This window comes from Bos javanicus, chromosome 7 (assembly GCF_032452875.1).
Source record: "Bos javanicus breed banteng chromosome 7, ARS-OSU_banteng_1.0, whole genome shotgun sequence".
Lineage (NCBI taxonomy): Eukaryota > Metazoa > Chordata > Mammalia > Artiodactyla > Bovidae > Bos > Bos javanicus.
The window spans coordinates 10796630-10818599 of NC_083874.1; the positions used below are offsets into that span (position 1 = coordinate 10796630).

General features: G+C 44.1%; 1 protein-coding gene and 1 pseudogene across 4 annotated transcripts in view; both read left to right on the forward strand.

The window, feature by feature from the left end:
- ADGRE3 (adhesion G protein-coupled receptor E3) overlaps window positions 1-10491 on the forward strand; it is a 64187-nt gene extending 53696 nt beyond the window's left edge. For 2 of the 4 annotated variants that reach the window (XM_061421844.1, XM_061421846.1), the window contains 3 exons: window positions 363-454; window positions 3069-3237; window positions 5272-8068. In XM_061421844.1, coding sequence (XP_061277828.1) covers window positions 363-454; window positions 3069-3237; window positions 5272-5481 — 471 coding nt within the window. In that variant the 3' untranslated portion in view covers window positions 5482-8068. Of the gene's footprint in view, window positions 1-362; window positions 455-3068; window positions 3238-5271; window positions 8076-10289 lie in introns of those variants that run through there. The other 2 variants (XM_061421845.1, XM_061421847.1) reach the window with 2 other exon arrangements.
- Window positions 10492-10587: 96 nt separating this feature from the next.
- LOC133250520 (thyroid receptor-interacting protein 6-like) lies at window positions 10588-17744 on the forward strand (annotated as a pseudogene).
- The last annotated feature ends 4226 nt before the right edge of the window (window positions 17745-21970 follow it).

Consider the following 21970-nt stretch of genomic DNA (forward strand, 5'->3'; position numbering starts at 1 on the left):
GCTGGGTGCAGAATAGAACAGGGACACGCATTTTCTCAATTATATGGTTTGATTTTTCCACCTGCTACCAATTCAAATCTATGTGCTGGGAGGTAGGGGTCATGTGCAATCTACAGCAGACATGGTACATTTTGTTTAATGGCTTTTCAATTTTTTTTCAGTATAGTTGTTTTACAATGTTTTGTTAACTTCTACTGCACAGCAAAAGGAATCAGCAATACATATATGTATATATGTCCCTTCCATTTTGGGTTTCCCTCCTATTTAGAAGACCACATTGTGCTCTACAGTATGTTACCACAAATTGAATAGACACAGTACATTTTAACTTGTATTCTCCATGGTCTGTGTCACTCTTGCAGGTGAATTTTGTATTTTTTGTCATGGTTTTTTGGATTTTGAAAAGAAAACTTTCCTCTCTCAACAGTGAAGTGTCAACCATCCGGAACATAAAGTAAGTTAAGGTATTTTCTAAATAAAATGGTATTTTCTAACCCCCTTTTCTTCTACTCACTTCTTACTGGTCCCTCCTACATATCCACAGAGACATAGATGCACAGTCAGCCTCTAGGAACTAGCAAGATCACTGCCGCCTTCCACTGCCACAATGAGAAGCTATATTCAATTACCGGGACTCAAAAAAAGAAAGTGAGATAGATATTATACATGTTATAAAATTTAAAAAAAATTAATTAAAAAAAAAAGTGAGATAGAAGTTTATATTACTCTCATGCCACAGAACAGAGCTCCACAGAGCGATCCAGGACTCAAGCTCTTTCTATTTTTGTTGCTCCGCCAGCCCGTAGGATGTTATATCCCATCCATGGGAAGGAAGTGACATGCAATTTGCCAAGTTCCATATTTACTCATACCCCATTGGTTAGACTTTGGTCATGTGGTGACACCTAGCTGCAAAGGAGGCTGGGAAATGTAGTTTCTAACTGGGCATGCATGTGTCCTTGATGAATCTCAGAAAGGAAAGAGATCTAACACTAAAAACAAGAGGAGGGACTTCCCTGCTGCAAAACACAAGAGGCAATAGTTCAGGAAAGATTTAGGTTAAAATATATTTTGTATAATACTGTTTCCAAAAATTGGGGACTATGAGTATTTTTTTTTATTTTGCAGCATCCATCTTTTTTTTAATTTATTTTTAAGTGGAGACAATTGCTCTTCAGTGTTGTGTTGCTTTCTTCCATACAACAATGTGAATCAGCCATGAATATACATATATCCCTCCCTCTTGAACCTCCCTCAACCCCCCGCATCCCACCTCTCTAGGTCATCACATTGAGCTGATGTCCCTGTGCTATACAACAGCTTCCCATTAACTATCTTACCCATGGTAATGTATATGTTTCAATGCTACTCTCTCATTTGTCCCACCCTCTCCTTCCCCTGCTGTGTCCACAGATCTATTCTCTATGTCTCTATCTCTATTCCTGCCTAGCAAATAGGTTCATCAGCACCATTTTTCTAGATTCTATATATATGCCTTAATATATGATATTTATTTATTTATTTGTTTTTCCCTTTCCGACTTACTTCACTCTGTATAACAGGCTCTAGGTTCATCCACTTCAGTTCAGCTGACTCTCATTTGTTCCTTTTTCTTGCTGAGTAATATTTCATTGTACTTTTGTTATGTATGTACCACAAATTGTTTATCTATCCATCTGTCAACAGGTTGCTTCCATGTCCTGGCTATTGTAAATAGTGTGCACCATCCGTCTTAATTTGAACTTGTAGTTTGCTGAGGTTTTCATTGTAATCACAAAAACAGCACATTTGTTACTTGTTTATTATTTGTCAAAAGTTTTCAAAATATATAAAGTTAAAAGTGATAGCCCCTTGCTCCCAGTTTTCCTACTACTTTACCTACCAGGAAATCCAGAGGTAAGAAACTGTATGGTATGATGTATCTGATATTTTCCCAGGCCTTTTTCTGTGCATTTTCTATAGAACAGAGCATACATACAATAGCATCACACTACACAAATTGTTCCTCAACTAGCTTTTCTCAGTTACATACTATATTTTAAAATTAGAGATATATAGATATATAAATAAGGTGACCTTGCATCTCAGTTTTCCTGGAATGGTCCCAGTTTATGTTTGCTGATGCATTATGTTTTAATAACATCCCTTTTTTATTGAAGCATAGTTAATTTAAAATGTTATGTTAGTTTCATGTGTACCACAAAATGATTTGGTTACACACACACACGTATATATTATATATTCTTTTTCAGATTCTTTTCTATTATAGCTTGTTACAAGATAATGAATATAGTTCCCCTGAATTGCACCCCTTTTGATCTCAAAAGCCTTCCTGCTTGAATAACAAACTATAAGACCTCCCCATCTATAAGTGATATAGACAGAATGAGACAAAGAACTTTATAGTTTTAGAATGTTCTGCATGTGTATGGTACTAATTTGGGTGGCGCTAGTGGTAAAGAACCCACCTGCCAATGCAGGAGACACAGGTGATGCGGATTCGATCCCTGTGTCAGGAAGATCCCCTGGAATAGGAAATGGTAACCCACTCCAATATTCTTGCCTAGAGAATCCCATGGACAGAGGAGCCTGATGGGCTACAGTCCATGGGGTTACAAAGAGTCGGACATGACTGAAGCAACTTTGCATGCACAATTTTGTTCTACGTGCTGTCCTAAATATGTCCCATATGTTAAGTCTCAATATTTTCAGCAACCCTATGAAATAGGACTATTACAAATATTAGAGAACTGAGTTACAGGAAAGTAGGAAAATTCCCCCGCAGTGCAGGGATTAGGATTCATCGCTTTCACTGCGATGGCCCAGCTTTGACCCCTGATCAGGGAACTAAGATCTCCCAAGCTGCATGATATGGCCCAAAAAAAGGTGGGAGGGGTGGAAAGAAAGCCAGAAAGTAACTTTCCCAAGGTCACAAAGTTAGTTAGTGCTGGCTTGGATTTAAAACATAGGCATTTTAGCTCCAGAGTTGCTCACCATTAACAACTATGCTGTAGGAATGGTCACAATCATTATCAGGTTTCTTTACATTATCAATTATTCGTACCCAGGATGCTGACACTCAAAGCCACAGCTCAGCTCTTCATCTTGGGATGCACGTGGTTTCTGGGACTCCTGCAGGTGGGACCGGCTGCCCGCGTCATGGCTTACCTCTTCACCATCATCAACAGCCTGCAGGGCGTCTTCATCTTCCTGGTGTACTGCCTCCTCAGCCAGCAGGTAAACAGTGGCCTCTTTCTTTGTATATATATAAATTAGTTCTGTCTGTTCATTTTTCTAAGTCTATTTATTTTTGGCTGCATTGGGTCTTCACTGCTTTGTGTGTATGGGTGTGTGCGGGCTTTCTCTAGTTGCAGAGAGCTGGGCACACTCTACACTGGAGGAGTTCCTCATCACGGTGGTGTCTCTCATTGTGGAGCACAGGCTCTAGGGTGCTCGGGCTTCAGTAGTTGCAGTACGTCGGCTCAGTCGCTCCATGGCACGTGGAATCTTCCCAGACCAGGAATTGAACTGATGTCCCCTGTATGGGCAGGTGGATTCCCATCCACTGTACCACCAGGGAAGTCCAGCAGATGCTGCTGATGGCCCCCTCATAGCCCTTTGGCATTCTATTCTACATGCCCATGATTGTTTATTATAAATACCTGTGCCAGTGCCAGCGGGCTTCTTACTGCCCACAAGACATGCCTGGTTCATGTGCAGGGAAAACTGGTATTTTCAGAGAATAGTGACCCTTGAAAGCAGCCTCAACCAATGACTGATGGGTGCTAGTAGATGGATGCCCCAGCTCCCTTGTCTCTGAGGTGAATAACCCTGAAGTATGTCCTATGCTCTCTCCAGAACCCCACCCCCCCCCCCGTGACACTGAACCCCAGCTGTCCACAGTGGAAACACAGAATGAAGGGTTATACATCTTTTATTAGCTGTCTTTCTTTCCCTGTCTCACTTTTGCACAGATCTACTGGTGTTTCTTGGGTGTACCTGTGTGCTCAGTTGTTCAGTTGTGTCTGACTCTTTGCAACCCCATGGACAGTAGCCCACCAAGTTCCTCTGTCCATGGGATTATCCCAGCAAGAATACTGGAGTGGGTTGCTATCTACTCCTCCAGCAGATCTCCCAACCCAGGTATCAAACCTGCATTGACAGGTGGATTCTTTACCACTTAGCCACCTGGGAAGCTCCTCTGGGTGTTCGTGTTCATGTTCAGTTGTTCAGCTGTGTCTGACTCTTTGGAACCCTATGGACTGTAGCCTACCAGGCTCTTCTGTCCATAGGATTTTCCAGGCAAGAATACTAGAGCATGTTGCCATTTCCTACTCCAGGGGATCTTCCCAATCCAGGAATCAAACCCGTGACTCTAGTGTCTCCTGCATCGGCAGGTAGATTCTTTACCACTAGTGCCATCTGAGAAGCCCTGAGAGCTAGACTGAGGAATTTTCTTCCTCAATTTTCTTCTATCTTATTCCTTTGCATATGCACATTTTGTTAATTTTCTATGACAAATGTGTATCCTGTAATATGAAAAAAATTATTGTGGTAAATTATACATAACAAAATTTGTCATTTTAACCTTGTTAATTGTACAGATCAGTAGCATTAGGTACATTGACATTGTCATGCAACCATCACCACCATCCATTCTAGAACTTTTTGATCATCCCAAACTGAAACCTCATATCCCTTAAACAATAATGCTGTATTCTCCCCTGCCAAGCTCCTGGTAACCACTACTCTACTTTCTGTCCCAGTTAATTTGACTATTACAGGTTCTCAACATGTGGAATCATACAGTAGTTGTCCTTTGGTGTCTGGCTTATATATTTCCTGATGGCTCAAATGATAAAGAATCTGCCCTCAGTGCAAAAGACCTGGGTTCAACCCGTGAGTTGGGAAGATCCCCTGGAGAAGGAAATGGCTACCTACTCCAGTATTCTTGCCTGGAAAATCCCATGGACAGAGGAGACTGGCGAGCTACAGTCCATGCGGTCTCAAAGAGTCAGACACAACTGAGTGACTAACAGTTTTTTTAACACATATATTTCACTCAGTGTAATGTCTCCAAGGTTTATCCATGTTGTAGCCTGTTTCAGAATTTTATTCCTTTTTAAGGCTAAATTACATTCCATTGTATGCATATATCACATTTTGTAGGAAAAGGTTTTTCATAATGTTCCCATCCTCTTCCTAACTCACTGACTTTTCACTTCTCCAACATTAACAAAAATAATCCTGGTATTTTCTTCGATGTTCCAGGTCCAAAAGTGGTTTGGTGAGATCATCAAATCTAAATCTGAGTCTGAGGCTTACACACTTTCCAGCAGGTTTGGTGCTGACTCAAAACCCAGTGAGGTAAGACTTGGGGTTTATTCTAATGTGCCACGCCTTGACACACCAAACTTCCTTTCCCTTGTCTTAGAACAAGCTCCCTTTCATGCCGAGTGTGGGGAGGAGTCCTTTTCCTGATGACTTGGTTTGCATTCCTCATTCCCATCATATTGTTTCTCACTGTTTCTTTCTTGCTCACTAATAGTGCCTAACCTGGCTGTTGTATTAATATATATTCTCATCATTCCAAGTAGGGGATAGTTAGGGAATTTGAGACTGACATGTACACACTGCTGTATTTAAAATGGATAACTAACAAGGATCTACTTATTATACAGGGAACTCTGATCGATGTTATGTAATAACCTAAATGGGAAAATGATTTGAAAAAGAATAGATACATTCATATATGTAACTGAATCACTTTGCTGTGCCCCCGAAACTAACACAGCATTGCCAATCAACTATGGTAGTGGTGGTGGGTTAGGGGCTAAGTCATGTCCGACCCTTTGTGGCCCCTTGAACTCTAGACTGCCAGGCTCCCCTGTCCATGGGATTTCCTAGGCAAGAATACTGGAGTGGATTGCCCTTTCCTTCTCCAGTTGATCTTCCCAACCCAAGGATTGAACCTGTGTCTCCTGCTTGGCAGGTGAATTCTTTACCACTGAGCTGCCTGGGAAGCCCCAATATAAAAATAAAAGCTTTTTAAAAAATAAATAAAATAGATAACTAATAAGAACCTGCTGTATAGCACAAGGAACTCTACCCAATACTCTGTAATGATTTATGGGAATAGAATCTAAAATAGTGGATACAGGGACTTCCCTGGCGGTCCAGTGGTTAAGACTCCATGTTTCCAATGCAGGGGCCATAGATTCGATCCCTGGTCAAAGAACTAAGATTCTGCATGCCGCATGGCATGGCCAAATTTTTTTTTTTAAGTGGATATGCTGAACAGGAGAAATAAACACAACATTGTAAATGAACTATAGTCCAATAAAAATTAATTTTTTTTAAAGTATGGGTAAAACATATCACCAGCACCACTACCATCTAAAGTAGACTCCTTTAGGGGGAGACTTACAATCACAGACATAGCAGAGTGGTCATCATCCCTCGAAATATGGCTGTTTCAAAAAGAGGTGGACTTGAGCCCCATGGAGGTAGTGGATACTACAGAAAGGGATCCAGAAGAGGAAGCCCACCCCAAATGTTCTACATAATTATAGAGGAGGAGTGCATGTAATAATGGGACCTTCCTGGGAGAGGAAATGGTCCTGTTAGAAAGAGAACCTCTCTGGAACTTGGTTGTTGGTTTTGTTTGTTCTTTCATTGAGCTAACTCAGGATTGATGGCATCAAGGAATGCGCTCCAAGTACTACCTGAGACTTCTCTCCACAGTTGTCCCCTAACTGATCTTTTATAGAAATGAGAGGACATACTTGTAAGAAGGTATGTCACTAGACAGGCTCCAAAGATTCTAATCCATAAAAATTCTCCCAATCTCATTTGGCTTTATGTCTTCCATGTACATGCCTACCACATCTGCTAACCAAAAAGCCTTAGAATGTGTTACTTTTAAGCGAACCAAAATTGAGAAATTTCTGAAACACTGTTTCTACATTTCTTGAGAAAATATGGAATTTTCTTCAGCAGTGGAAATATTGAGGTCACTGAAGAAACAGTGACCTCCAAATTCTTTCTTGGGGGAAGGGAAGGGGAATTCATTCTAAACCTTTCCAAAAGGACCAAGAAGAAAATGGAACCAGGAAAAAGTGTTAGGGCAGGCATGTCAAATGATCAGAACATTTCTTTTTGGAAAAATTTTTTATAAATATTAAGCTTACAGAGAATAGAGCCAATCAAGTCATAAGAAAAAATATTAAGTTTAATATTCTCAATAAGAGTAAAATTGTTATAGCTGCTAACCACTGGCTGTGACCTTTGAAATGTTTCCCAGATAACCCAAAAGAATTCCCAAAGCTGCCAGCACTCCAACTTCTAGTTTCCCACAATGAATAAGGATACATTGTTATTATTATTATTATTGCTTAACACTATGGAAATTGAATGAGTGTATCTTTAAAAAAGAAAGGATACATGATATATTTACATATTATATATTTATGATATATTTTATATGTAGCTACATTTAAGAAATATAATTGCTTTAATTAGAAGAATTTCTGAAGTTTTTCCTTTTTTTATGCAGAGAGTATGAGTAAAAAGCTAACAAAACCCTTTGTCCTTTAGAGACAAACTTGATCTTGGGTTAACTTTCTAGCTCTGCTCCCCACAAACTTGATAACATTGGAAGGTCGGTTGTATAACCAGGGAATACTGCTTATGGGAAAGTCTTGCTCAGGCACAAGAAATTCTGCAAATGAACAATAAATACCAGGAGGGAAGGCATAGCTTTGGACTTCCTGTAATAACAATCAGGAATCCTATCTTCGTGGGCAGCTGTAGGGAGATACTTGTTCCTCTGTGGAGCCTGAAACTTCTAAACCAAGCAACAACTTGTAGGCGGCAAAGAGAATATTTATTGAGTTCTAGAATATGTCCAACAGTAAAGGAGAAAAGGAAAGATATAAGCATCTGAATGCAGAGTTCCAAAGAACAGCAAGAAGAGATAAGAAAGCCTTCTTCAGCGATCAATGCAAAGAAATAGAGGAAAACAACAGAATGGGAAAGACTAGAGATCTCTTCAAGAAAATCAGATATACCAAAGGAACATTTCATGCAAAGATGGGCTCGATAAAGGACAGAAATGGTATGGACCTGACAGAAGCAGAAGATATTAAGAAGAGATGGCAAGAATACACAGAAGAACTGTACAAAAAAGATCTTCACGACCCAGATAATCACGATGGTGTGATCACTGACCTAAAGCCAGACATCCTGGAATGTGAAGTCAAGTGGGCCTTAGAAAGCATCACTATGAACAAAGCTAGTGGAGATGACAGAAGTCCAGTTGAGCTATTCCAAATCCTGAAAGATGATGCTGTGAATATGCCAGCAAATTTGGAAAACTCAGCAGTAGCCACAGGACTGGAAAAGGTCAGTTTTCATTCCAATCCCAAAGAAAGGCAATGCCAAAGAATGCTCAAACTACCGTACAATTGCACTCATCTCACACGCTAGTAAAGTAATGCTTAAAATTCTCCAAGCCAGGCTTCAGCAATATGTGAACTGTGAACTACCTGATGTTCAAGTTGGTTTTAGAAAAGGCAGAGGAACCAGAGATCAAATTGCCAACATCCGCTGAATCATCGAAAAAGCAAGAGAGTTCCAGAAAAACATCTATTTCTGCTTTATTAACTAAGCCAAAGCCTTTGACTATGTGGATCACAATAAACTGTGGAAAATTCTGAAAGAGATGGGAATACCAGACCACCTGATCTGCCTCTTGAGAAATTTGTATGCAGGTCAGGAAGCAACAGTTAGAACTGGACATGGAGCAACAGACTGGTTCCAAATAGGAAAAGGAGTTCGTCAAGGATGTATATTGTCACCCTGTTTATTTAACTTATATGCAGAGTACATCATGAGAAACGCTGGACTGGAAGAAACATAAGCTGGAATCAAGATTGCCAGGAGAAATATCAATAACCTCAGATATGCAGATGACACCACCCTTATGGCAGAAAGTGAAGAGGAACTAAAAAGCCTCTTGATGAAAGTGAAAGTGGAGAGTGAACAAGTTGGCTTAAAGCTCAACATTCAGAAAATGAAGATCATGGCATCCGGTCCCACCACTTCATGGGAAATAGATGGGGAAACAGTGTCAGACTTTATTTTGGGGGGCTCCAAAATCACTGCAGATAGTGACTGCAGCCATGAAATTAAAAGACGCTTACTCCTTGGAAGGAAAGTTATAACCAACCTAGATAGCATATTGAAAAGCAGAGACATTACTTTGCCAACAAAGGTTCATCTAGTCAAGGCTATGGTTTTTCCTGTGGTCATGTATGGATGTGAGAGTTGGACTGTGAAGAAGGCTGAGCACCGAAGAATTGATGCTTTTGAACTGTGGTGTTGGAGAAGACTCTTGAGAGTCCCTTGGACTGCAAGGAGATCCAACCAGTCCATTCTGAAGGAGATCAGCCCTGGGATTTCTTTGGAAGGAATGATGCTAAAGCTGAAACTCCAGTACTCTGGCCACATCATGCGAAGAGTTGACTCATTGGAAAAGACTCTGATGCTGGGAGGGATTGGGGGCAAGAGGAGAAGAGGATGACAGAGGATGAGACGGCTGGATGGCATCATTGACTCGATGGACGTGAGTCTGAGTGAACTCCGGGAGTTGGTGATGGACAGGGAGGCCTGGCGTGCTGTGATTCATGGGGTCGCAAAGAGTCGGACACGACTGAGCGACTGATCTGATCTGATGGTAAGCCAGGAACATACAAAATTCAACAATACCAACACAGTAGCTGCCTTCAAGGAACTTAGAGTCTAGCCCTTCTTTATGGACAAAAAAACCAACATCCCAGGGGTTGAAATTCTAGAGTGGGATACTATAGCCACACTTTTTTTTCCAAAAAAAGAATTCTTCATCCTGTAGAAGGGGAATCTAGGGGAGAATGGATACATGTATATGTGTGGCTGAATCTCTTCACTGTTCTCTGTAAACTATCACAACATTTTTAATCAGCTATACCCCAATACAAAATGAAAAGTTAAAATTAAAAAAAAAATAGTAAGTGACTCTGGGTAAAAGATTTTAAAAAAGAATTCTTCACCCTGGATTTTTGAGAAGTCCTCCCACTATAATCTAAAGACGTGCAAAATGCTAGGATTTCAAGCCATCCTTGCCTGCTGAATGGAGCTTTCTGGCTTTAACCCACTCCAACTGTTCCTGTCTGTTTTGTTGTTCATTTCTTTGTTTTTTATCCTGACACCTAGCTTTAATCTAAACATCTTTGGGGTGGGATGTTTTCTAGGCCAAGTGAAGAGAAAATACTATAAGTAGAACATTCAGCTCTACACGTCATGCATGTGGATCTGGTTGGTATCATGAAGAATGAAGGTGCAGACAAGGAGAATCATTATACATGTCATTCCTGGAGAGGAAAAGTTTGACCTTTACTTCCTGAAGTGTTTGTTCTGCATAATGGAATCTCAATAAATGTGCATTCAATTGGATTTCTCTTCACTACTATGTTTTCAATCAATGCTTATTCCTGGATACCCAAATCATGACCATTGCAAATACTCCATGGACTTTTTGTGAATGAGGGAGCCCTTGTCAAGGCCTTTTTCTCAAGTTCTTTCTCTTACCCTAAACGTGCTTTTTAAACTCAAACCATCAGCTTCTTCCGAACCATCACCTTTACCTCCTTTCTTATCCAGGCTAAATCTCACGATCACCCAAGTCGAATGATTCTCCCTCATACTTTCAACACCTTTGCTTCCTCATTCTGATTCCTTACTTAGTTTTGCTATTCAGTCCCCAAGTGGTGTCTGACTTTTTGCAACCCCATGACTGCAGCACTCCAGGCTCCTCTGTCCTCCACTGTCTCCTGGAGTTTGCTCAAATTCATGTCCATTGAGTTGGTGATGCTATTGAACCATCTCATTCTCTGTCACCCCCTTCTCCATTTGTCTTCAATCTTTCCCAGCACCAGGGTCTTTTCCAATGAGTCAGCTCTTCACATCAAGTGGCCAAAGTATTGGAGCTTCATCATCAGTCCTTACAATGAATATCCAGGGTTTGTTTCTTTTAGGATTGACTGGTTCGATATCCATGTAGTTGAAGAGACTCTCATGAGTCTTCTCTAGCACCATAGTTCGAAAGCACCAATTTTTCAGCACTCAGCTTTCTTTATGGTCCAACTCTCATATCCATACATGACTACTGGAAAAACCATAGCTTTGACTATATGTACCTTTGTCAGTAATGTGATGTCTCTGCTTTTTAACACACTGTCTAAAGAATGTTCAAACTACCAGACAATTGCACTCACTTCCCATGATGGTAAAGTTATGGTCAAAATCCTTCTAGCTAGGTCTCAGCAGTAGATGAACCAAGAACTTTCAGATATACAAGCTGGGTTTAGAAAAGGCAGAATAACCAAATTACCAATATTCACTGAATCATAGAGAAAGCAAGGGAATTCCAGAAAAACATCTACCTCTGTGCAAAAGCCTTTGACTGTGTGGCTCATAATAAACTGTGGAAAACTGTTAAAGAGATGGGAATATCAGACCATCTTACCTGTCTCCTGAGAAACCTGTATGCTAGTCAAGAAGCAACAGTTAGAATCTTATATGGGACAACTGACTGGTTCAAAATTGAGAAAGGAGTATGACAAGGCTGTATGCTGTCATTTTGTTTATTTAAACTTATACAAGGAACACATCATGCAAAATGCTAGGCTGGATGAGCTACAAGCTGGAATCAAGATTGCCAGGATAAATATCAACAACCTTAGATATGCAGATGATACCACACTAACGGTGGAAAGCAAAGAGGAACTAAAAAGCCTCTTGATGAGGATGAAAAAGGAGAGTGAGAAAGCTGACTTAAAACTCAATATTAAAAACTTAGATCATGGCATCCTGTCCCATAACTTCATGGCAAATAGAAGGGGGAAAGGTGGAAGTGACAGATTTCCTCTTCTGGGGCTCTAAAATCACTGCAGATAGTGACTGCAGCCTTGAAATTAGAAGACAATTGCTTCTTGGAAGGAAAGCTATGACAAACCTAGACTGTGCTAAAAAGCAAAGACTTCACCTTACCGACAAAGGTCCACATAGTCAAGTCTATGGTCTTTCCAGTAGTCATGTACGGATGTGAGAGTTGGACCATAAAGGAGGCCGAGTACTGAAGAATTGATGTTTTCAAACTGTGGTGCTGGAGAAAACTATTGAGAGCTCCTTGGACAGCAAGATCAAACCTGTCCATCTAAAAGGAAATCAACCCTGAATACTTTTTCAAAGGACTGTCGCTGAAGCTGAAACCCTAATACTTTGGCTACCCGATGCGAACAGTCAACTCATTATAAAAGACCCTGAAGCTGGGAAAGGTTGAAGGCAGAAGGAGAAGAGAGCAACAGAGGGTGAGATGGTTGGAGGGCATCACCGATTCAATGGACATGAACTTGGGCAAACTCTGGGAGATAGTGAGGGACAGGGAGGCCTGGTGTGCTGCAGTCCGTGGGGTCACAAAGAGTTGGATACGCCTTGGCAACTAAACAACAACTAGTTTTGTCATAGCTTTCCTTCCAAGGAGCAAACATCTTTTAATTTCGTGGGTGCAGTCACCATCTGCAGTGATTTTGGAGCACAAGAAAATAAAATCTGTCACTACTGCCACTTTTTTCCCTTCTATTTGCCATGAAGTAATGGGACCAGATGCTATGATCTTAGTTTTTTAGTGTTGAGTTTCAAGTCAGCTTTTTCACTCTCCTCTTTCACCCTCATCAAGAGACAATTTTCTCTTCACTTTCTGCCATAAGGATGCTGTCATCTGCACCCAGGACTGATCCAATCATAGGAGGCACTGTGGATTATTGCCATCATTACATGTTCCTTTTTAATAGAACCTTGATTATTTTAATATTTAGGACAGCAACATACCTGGTCCCAAGGGTCAGTAGAGATTGATTTCAGCCCAGTGATTCTGAACTGGAGATGATTTATCCCCACCATTAGCGACATATGGCAATGTCTGGAGACATTTTTGATTGCAGTAACTTGGGCAAGGGGGGATGATACCGGCATCTAAGCAATAGATGTCAGGGATGCTGCTAAACAGCTGCTAGACAGCACTCACATACACAGCAGAGTTATCCATCCCTAAATATCAGTAGTGATGAGGTTGAGAAACCCTAGTATAAACTAGCCATAGTGATGTCCTTCCCATTTGCTAGAAATTGGTTTAGGACCATTTGGACCAGTTCTAGCCACTGAAATGTAAGAGACACCTACTGGAACATACTTTTTCTCCTTGATAAAAAACAGACACTTTCCTGGAGTCCCAAGCAAGGTGTGGGAACGAAGAAGGGATCCAAGTCAGAGCCCCGGGGCTCCGTGGGGCCCGACCCGCTGTCTGGAGTCCCCCTTTCCAGACCATGTCCGGGCCCACCTGGCTCCCCCCGAAGCAGCCGGAGCCAGCTCGAGCCCCTCTGGGAGAGCGCTCCCTCAAGGGGCGAGGGGCCTCCCCCGCCCACCGAGCAGCGCTCCAGCCCCACCTCGGGTCAGTTTTTGCCCCCTCCCATCTGAGCAGTGTTACCAGACCCCCGGGGGACCGGAGGACCGGGGGCTGGCCTGGCTGGGGTGCCACGGAGCACCCCAGCACTCGCAGGGCCTCCTCCCAGACAGGGGAGGCTTGCGCCCGGGAAGTCTGGATGCTGAGATAGACTTCCTGACCAGCATGCTGGCTGAGTTGGACGGGGGTCGAGGTCACGCCCGCGGCAGCCTGAACGGCAGGCTTACGAGCCCCCTGAGCCCCCTGCCTACCGCTCAGGGTCAGGCCCCTTGAGGCCGAATGGAGGGGCGCTTCCTCCCCCGCCGCTCCCAGGGTCCCCCTATGGGGGCCCCACTCCGGCCTCCTATGCTACGGCCAGCACCCCCGCCGGCCCTGCCTTCCCTGTGCAAGTCAAAGTGGCACAACCCCTGAGAGGCTGCGGCCCTCCCAGGCGGGGGGCCTCTCAGGCCTCCGGGCCCTCCCTGGGCCCCCATTTTCCTCTCCCAGGCCGAGGTGAAGTCTGGGGGGCTGGCTACAGGAGCCACCGCGAGCCAGGGCGGGGGGTTAAGGAGGAGGCCCCGGGGGTCTCCGGCCCTGCAGGCGAAAGAGGAGGCGGGTATGGGTCCCAGGTCCCTCTGAGCCAGCCTCCCGAGAAGGAGCTTGAGAGGCTGACCAAGAAGCTGGTGCACGACATGAACCACCCGCCCAGCTGGGAGTACTTCGGCCGCTGTGGTGGCTGCGGAGAAGACGTGGTCGGGGACGGGGCCGGGGCCGTGGCCCTGGATCGCGTCTTCCACGTGGGCTGCTTTGTGTGTTCTGCGTGCGGGGCCCAGCTCCGGGGCCAGCATTTCTACGCCGTGGAGAGGAGGGCGTATTGTGAGAGCTGCTATGTGGCCACCCTGGAGAAGTGCTCCACGTGCTCCCAGCCCATCCTGGACCAGATTACGCGGGCTATGGGGAAGGCCTACCACCCGGGCTGCTTCACCTGTGTGGTGTGACACCGCGGCTTGGACGGCATTCCTTTCACTGTGGATGCCACGAGCCAGATCCACTGCATCGAGGACTTCCACAGGAAGTTTGCCCCAAGATGCTCAGTATGTGGTGGGGCCATCATGCCTGAGCCAGGTCAGGAGGAGACCCTGCGAATCGTAGCTCTGGATCTCAGTTTTCACATTGGCTGTTACAAGTGTGAGGAGGGTGGGCTGCTGCTGTCCTCTGAGGGTGAGTGTCAGGGCTTCTACCCACTGGATGGGCACATCTTGTGCAAGACCTGCACTGCCTGGCAGATCCAGGAGCTCTCGGCCACCGTCACCACCGACTGCTGAGTCTCCCCAGGAGCACCTGCTGTGCCCTCCCTTCCCATCCACCACCTTCCCCAACAACTACCTTTATAACTTTGTCACCAAATGTTGTCTCCTCGTCCTCCAGTCATGAAATAACAACCCTGCCAGAGTTTACAAAAAAAAAGACAAATTCAAGGAGAGCTTGCCAATTACTACCTAGTTTTAGCTGCTATCATATAATAATATGATGCTTACAAAGGAGATAGCATGAAAATACTAAGGATGGAAGAGTGGAAAGTCAGAATTAAGTTGGGCCTTATGATGTTGTTAGGTTATGACTGTAACCAACCCTTGAACTTTTCAATATGTAAGACAAATGAACTCCTTTTGTTAAGTCACTTTGGGTCAGGTAATCTGTTACTTGTAGCCTAAAGCATTTTTCCTTATGAACCAACCATTTTTCTTCTCCACTCTCCATCAAAGCAGTGAGATCCCAGAATCATTCATCTAGGAGCCATTACAAATGTGTGCTTTCTGGGCTAAACGAGACCTCTCAGGCTACCTGGAACTCACTCTTCCTATCCCTAGTCAACTTCCCCATGTGTGGAGTTCCAGTTTTTCAGTTCTTTCTTCAATCTGCATCCCCTTTCTCTATATAAGGTTAGAGACCTCATTTCCTACTTCTCAGAGAAAATAAACAACAGCTGATGGAAATTCCCTCAGCCTTCTGACATCTCTTACAGATATACCTACATCCATACTCATCTTTGATTCCTTCCCCCATTGATGCTCATCATCTCCTCTCTTCTTCCACAATGGCAGAGGGGTCCCTCCTCTTGTTTAAAACTAACCTCCCCCTCTGTGCTTTGGATCTTGTTCCCCTGATGCCTCTTTGGGAACCTCTCTCCACTGATTATCTCCCCTCTGTCCTGAGTCTTTCACCTTTCTCACATCCTCACCTTCCTCGGGTGTGGAAAGATGCTCTTTGCTCATGCTAAAGATGGATGAGCAAACTTTTTCTAGATTTTTCAGGCTAAATCCAGTGATAGATAGATGATATACTTGTGCTCTGTTGCTTCAGTCTTGTCTGACTCTTTGCAACCCTATGGACTGTAGCCTGCCAGGCTCCTCTGTCCATGGGATTTTCTAGACAAGAATACTGGAGAGGGTTGCCATGCCCTCCTCCAGGAGATCTTCTCGACCCAGGGAAGAGACCTGTGTCTCTTGCATCTCCTGCATTGCAGGCGGGTTCTTTACCACTGAGCCACTGGGGAAGCCCAGATGATAGCATAGACAGTCACAGATCCATTTGTGTGATGTATGTATAAAGGGTTATATGTGTACATCTCTTTAGAAATGCAAAGACTTTCTCTAGCTCAACGACCATATAAAAACAGGTTGCGGGAAGGATTTGACAGCCCCATCCCAAGCTATGGGCTTCCCTGGTGGCTCAGACAGTAAAGAATCTGCCTGAAATGCAGGAGACCTGGGTTCAATCCCTGAGTCGGAAAGATCCCTGAAGAAGGGCTGCTGCTGCTAAGTCACTTCAGTCGTGCCTGACTCTTAGTGACCCCATGGATCCCAGCCTACCAGGCTTCTCCATCCATGGGATTTTCCAGGCAAGAGTACTGGAGTGGGGTGCCATCGCCTTCTCTGCTGGAGAAGGGAATGGCAACCAATTTCAGTACTCTTGCCTGGAGAATCCCATGGACAGAGGCTACAGTCCATGGGGTCACAAAGAATCAGACATGACTGAGTGATTAATGTTTTCACTTTCACACTTTCCCAGGCTATAGCTTGCTGGACCCCATGATAAAGAGAGAAAGATGGCAAATTATAGGAAAATGGCCACCTGCACCTGTCTCAGTTCCCCTTCACTCTCTACCTTAATATATCTGCCTCTTTGAACCCAAAATCTGCTGGGACCCATAGCGGATGGGTGGGCATGAGAGAGATATCTCGGGGGGAAGCCCCAAAGGGAAATCTGGGGTTGAAATGTCTTCCCCATGCACCAGGTGGAAAGTTTCAAGATAAACTGAAGAGAACTCTGGGTGAAAATTAGACATAGTTCATCCTATGAAGAGTTTGACTCCTCAGGGTCCATGAACCTCCTGGATAAGGTCAGCATCATTCGTGTGTGTGTGTGTGTGTGTGTGTATCTCTGATCCATCTGGATCCCAAGAACTTCAAGAGGAGCTCTGCTCCTGAATCTAGAAGCAAGCAAGGAGATTGGGGAGCATGGAGGCGCCTCTGCACACCTGCCTAGTATACATATGGACCCCCTTGGGTGAAGAATCCATCTTCTTTCATCACTTGGGAAACTGTCACCACTCAGAGTTCTCAATTCCCAAGTCTGAGTCCCTAAGAAAAATGACAGCCCTTGAAAAGACTCAACAGGTGGAAAGAGTATGGTCAACATAATTGTCACCCAGCAAAGTTGAGCTGCTGGAGTAGACAGACAACAACTTTAAAAAATAATAATAGGGCTTCCCTAGTAGTTCAGTGGAGAAGGCAACGGCACCCCACTCCAGTACTCTTGCCTGGAAAATCCCATGGATGGAGGAGCCTGGAAGGCTGCAGTCCATGGGGTCGCTGAGGGTCAGACACGACTGAGCGACTTCACTTTGACTTTTCACTTTCATGCATTGGAGAAGGAAATGGCAACCCACTCCAGTGTTCTTGCCTGGAGAATCCCAGGAATGGGGGAGCCTGGTGGGCTGCCGTCTATGGGTCACACAGAGTCGGACACGACTGAAGTGACTTAGCAGCAGCAGTAGTTCAGTGGTAAAGAATCCACCTGCCAATTAGGGAGACACAGGTTTGATACCTGACCCGGGAGGCCCATGTGCCACAGAGCAACTAAGCTGGAGCACCACAACTCCTGAGCCTGTGCCCTAGAGCCTAGGCCCATACTCCACAGAGGAGAAGCCCCCACTCCCCACAACTAGAGAAAAGTCTGAGCAGCAACAAAGACCCAGCACAGGCAAAAATAAAATATATAAGTGAATCAAATTATTTTTTTTTAAAAGAATGATAAAAAAGAAGGATGCAAAGAGATTCAAGTTCAGCACCAAATGTTCTATGGAAATAAATAGAATAAATAAAAAGAGTCATTTTACTGGATGAATCAAAGAAGATGATCACTGTTAAGAGACAAATTAATGAGTTAAAAGACCATGTGGAAGAAGCATTTCAAAAAAAAAAAAAAACAGAGCACAATTCCAAAAGATGAAAACCATGAAGGGAAAAAATCAGCCTTGAAGACCCAGGAGATCTGCTACGGGAATAAGTGGGGGTAGGGGCTGGAAGAGTATGGAGCACCCATGTTCAGGTCTCTTCTACCCCAGAAGTTCTCTCTGCTACAATAACATTCTAGTTCTTTTCATAGCCAAAATTGTAGAAAAACTGTTTACACACTGCTGTCCCCACTTCCTCCTACCCCCTCACTGCTCAGCCCACTGTAGTCGGATTTCTGTCCCCAATACATCCAAGAATGGCTCAGTGTCCCGAATGCTCCCTCAGTACCAAGTCCACTGACTGCTTCTCAATTTTTCTAACTTGACCTTTGGGTCACATCTCACTCTGTTCACCCTCATTTCTACTTTCTTTTTTGACAACCAAATATTTTAGGGGTTTTTTCCAGCTTTATTGAGATTTAATTAACAAATAAAATTTGTATATATTTAAGATGTACAATATGATGTTTTATCTATATATGCATTATCCCCTTTCTTTTTTTCTTGTTTTTTGTTTTTGCTTTTGTTTGTGGCTGTGCCGGATCGTTGTTGCTGCCCACAGGCTTTCTCTAGTTGCAACGAGTATGGGCTACTCTCTCGTTGCGGTGCATGAGCTTCTCATTTCAGTGGCTTCCCTTGGTACAGGTCACAGGCTCTAGGTGCACAGGCTTCAGTAATTAATTGTGCCTCTTGAGCTGTAGAGCTTGGGCTCAATAGTTGTGACACACCGATTTAGTTGCCCCACAGCTTGTGGGATCCTACTTCCCAGACCAGGGATCAAACCCATGTCCCCTGCATTGGCAGGCAGATTCCTGACCACTGGACCACCAGGGAAGTCCCCCCTTTCCTTCTGGAAGCACTCTCTTCTCTTGGCTTCCCGAACACGATGGTGGTCAACCTATCCCAGCTTGCCCAGGACTTCGCCACCTCTGGCACAGAAAGTCCTGCATCCCACGAAGCACTCAGTTCCAGGAAAACCGGAAACATGTTGCAAACTCATCTTTCTCCTTTCCCATGGTGTCTTAGTTTGGGCTCTCCCAAGAGAAAACTCTGAGACGAGGATTCGAGTGCAAGTAATTTATTTTGGAGGTGATCCTGGGAAATACCAGCAGGGGTGCAAAGAAGTGGATCAGGGGAAAAAAGACAGCAGGTACAAGGTGGGGGCTTAATCCCAGCAGGGACCGCTGGGCAATAACTGGGACAAGGATCTCCGAGTCATCTCACCTGAGAGGTGAGGGAGCTGGGACATGTGTACACCAAAACCAAGTTCAAGGTTTTGGTTGAGGGTTGTTCCAGGAAGCATTTTCCCCCAACACTTCTCACCTGCCATCTGCCAAATAAGGAGGACTCCAGTGGCAGCTGCTGGCCATCGGAAGTCACTGAAAATGTGAGGACCAAGGATGTAAGTTGGATGTGACCACATCTGCTACACACAGGATTGTATCCTTGGGGTTTCCCTGGTGTCTCAGTGGTAGAGAATCCCCCAACTGATGCAGGAGATGTAGGCTCCATCCCTGGTCCCCGAAGGTCCCACAAGCCCTGGAGCAGCTCAGCCTGTGCTCTAGATCCAGGGAGCTGAAACTGCTGAGCCCATGTGCCACAACTACTGAAGCCTGAGCCCCCTAAAGTCCATGCTCCACAACAAGAAAAACCACCATGAGAAAAGCACACGACAGTTAGAGAGTAACCCCTGCTCTCTGCAACTAGAGAAGAGCCCTCACAGCAACAAAGATCCAGCACAGCCACATAAATAAATATCTAAATAAAAAAAAATTTTTTTAAGATTCTACCCTTGACCCAAGAGAGGTTCTTAGAATCTGGCAGAAGTTCACAAACCACCTAAATGTAAATGTGTTGTTTGCATGAGCATTTTTTCTTCCCCATCTCTAGTAACAATAACTCCTTCTTTTCCATGATTTGAGCGGAAAACCTTGGAGTCATTCTTCACCCTGCTCTTTCTCTCACACCGAGCATACAGTTCATCAGCAATCCCACTAGCAGATGTAGAGTTCTTCCTGCCTTTGCCATTAGCTCCCGGGTCCCCATCACCCCTCACCCGCATTATTATAACAGCCCCAGGAGGGCCACAGAGGACCATCAACAGAGCCAGAGCCCAGTTCCTTTTCTCCTACCCCAATCCAGGATGTCTGTTCTACCACATCACATTGTTCCTTTCCTAGAACTGCAGTCTGAGGCAAGAGCTACAAGGTTAGAGTTTTCAGGGATAATTCAGGTTTGTAGATAGCCCTTTGAAAGGCAGAAAGTGATATAGAAAAAAATCAACCATGCAAGGCACATTGCTTTGCCAACAAAGGTCCGTCTAGTCAAAGCTATAGTTTTTCCAGTAGTCATGTATGGATATGAGAGTTGGACCATAAAGAAAGCTAAGCACTGAAAAATTGATGCTTTCGAACTGTGGTGCTAGAGAAGACTCATGAGAGTCTCTTTGACTACACGGAGATCAAACCAGTCAATCCTAAAAGAAATCAACACTGGATATTCATTGGAAGGACTGACGCTGAAGCTGAAGCTCCAATACTTTGGCCACCTGATTCGAAGATCTGACTCACTGGAAAAGACCCTGATGCTGGGAAAGATTGAAGGCGGGAGGAGAAGGAGACAACAGAGGATGAGACGGTTAGATGGCATCACAGACTCAATGAACATGAATTTGATCAAACTCTGGGAGATAGTTGAAGGACAGAAAGCCTGGCATGCTGCAGTATATGGGGTTGTAAAGAGTCGGACATGACTGAGTGACTGAACAACAACAAGAAATGCAGAATCCAAATCCCAGCTCTGCTCCTTATCCACTAAATGACGATTGACAAGCCATGAGCCCCCTCTGAGCCTCAGTTTTCCCAGCTATAAAATAGGGCTGGTGATTATTCCAAACTCAAAGAACCATCATGAAGATTAAATGAAAGCTACTCCATCTATCTAGTGCACAATATATGCTTGATAAATCATGGCTTTTTTATGGCTGGTTTGCTTTTTTATGGCTGGTTTGTATTTTTGTGTGGCAGAAACCAACACAATACTATGAAGCAATTTGCCTCCAATTAAAACCTATGGCTTGTTCATGTTGATGTTTGGCAGAAAACAACAAAATTCTGTAAAGCAATTATCCTTCAATTTTAAAATAAATAATTTTATTTTAATTGTGGCTTTTTTTTAACCACCAAGAATGCCCAACCTTTGGTCCCCTGGACCCAAAGTGTTAAAGAAGACCTCCTTCATGTTGTCCTCACTACCTGAAATTGGACAATGGTGAGAGATGCAGAAGGGAGATAGTTCCACTGTGAACCACTCCCCAACAGTGTGACTCAGAAAAGTGACCACAGCCCCCTTGTTTCCCCATTTCTCAACACACGTTTTGGAAGAAACTGGACCTTCCTCTTCTGAGATGGGCGAACTTTCCCTGACCCCAGGTAAACAGTTGCTTGGGCCAATGGTCCCCTGGGTGGAGAGCTTAGAACAGGATGCCCACCCACTCTGAAGTCTCTGGGCTGTTGTTGTTCCGTCGCTAAGGTGTGTCCGACTCTTTACAACCCCATGGACTACAGCACGCCAGCCTTCCCTGTCCTCCACTGTCTCCTGGAGTTCAAGTTCATGTCCACTGAGTTGGTGATGCTATCTAACCATCTCATCCTCTCCCGCCCTCTTTTCCTTTTGTCTTCAGTCTTTCCCTACATCGGGGTCTTTTCCAATAAGTCACTTTTCGTATCAGGTGGCCAACGTATTGGAGCTTCAGCTTCAGCAACAGTCCTTCCAATGAATATTCAGGGTTGATTTCATTTAGGATTGACTGGTTTGATCTCCTTGCAGTCCAAGGGACTCTCAAGAGTCTTCTCCAGCATCAGAGTTCGAAAGTATCAATTCTTTGGCGCTCAGCCTTTTTAATGGTCCAACTC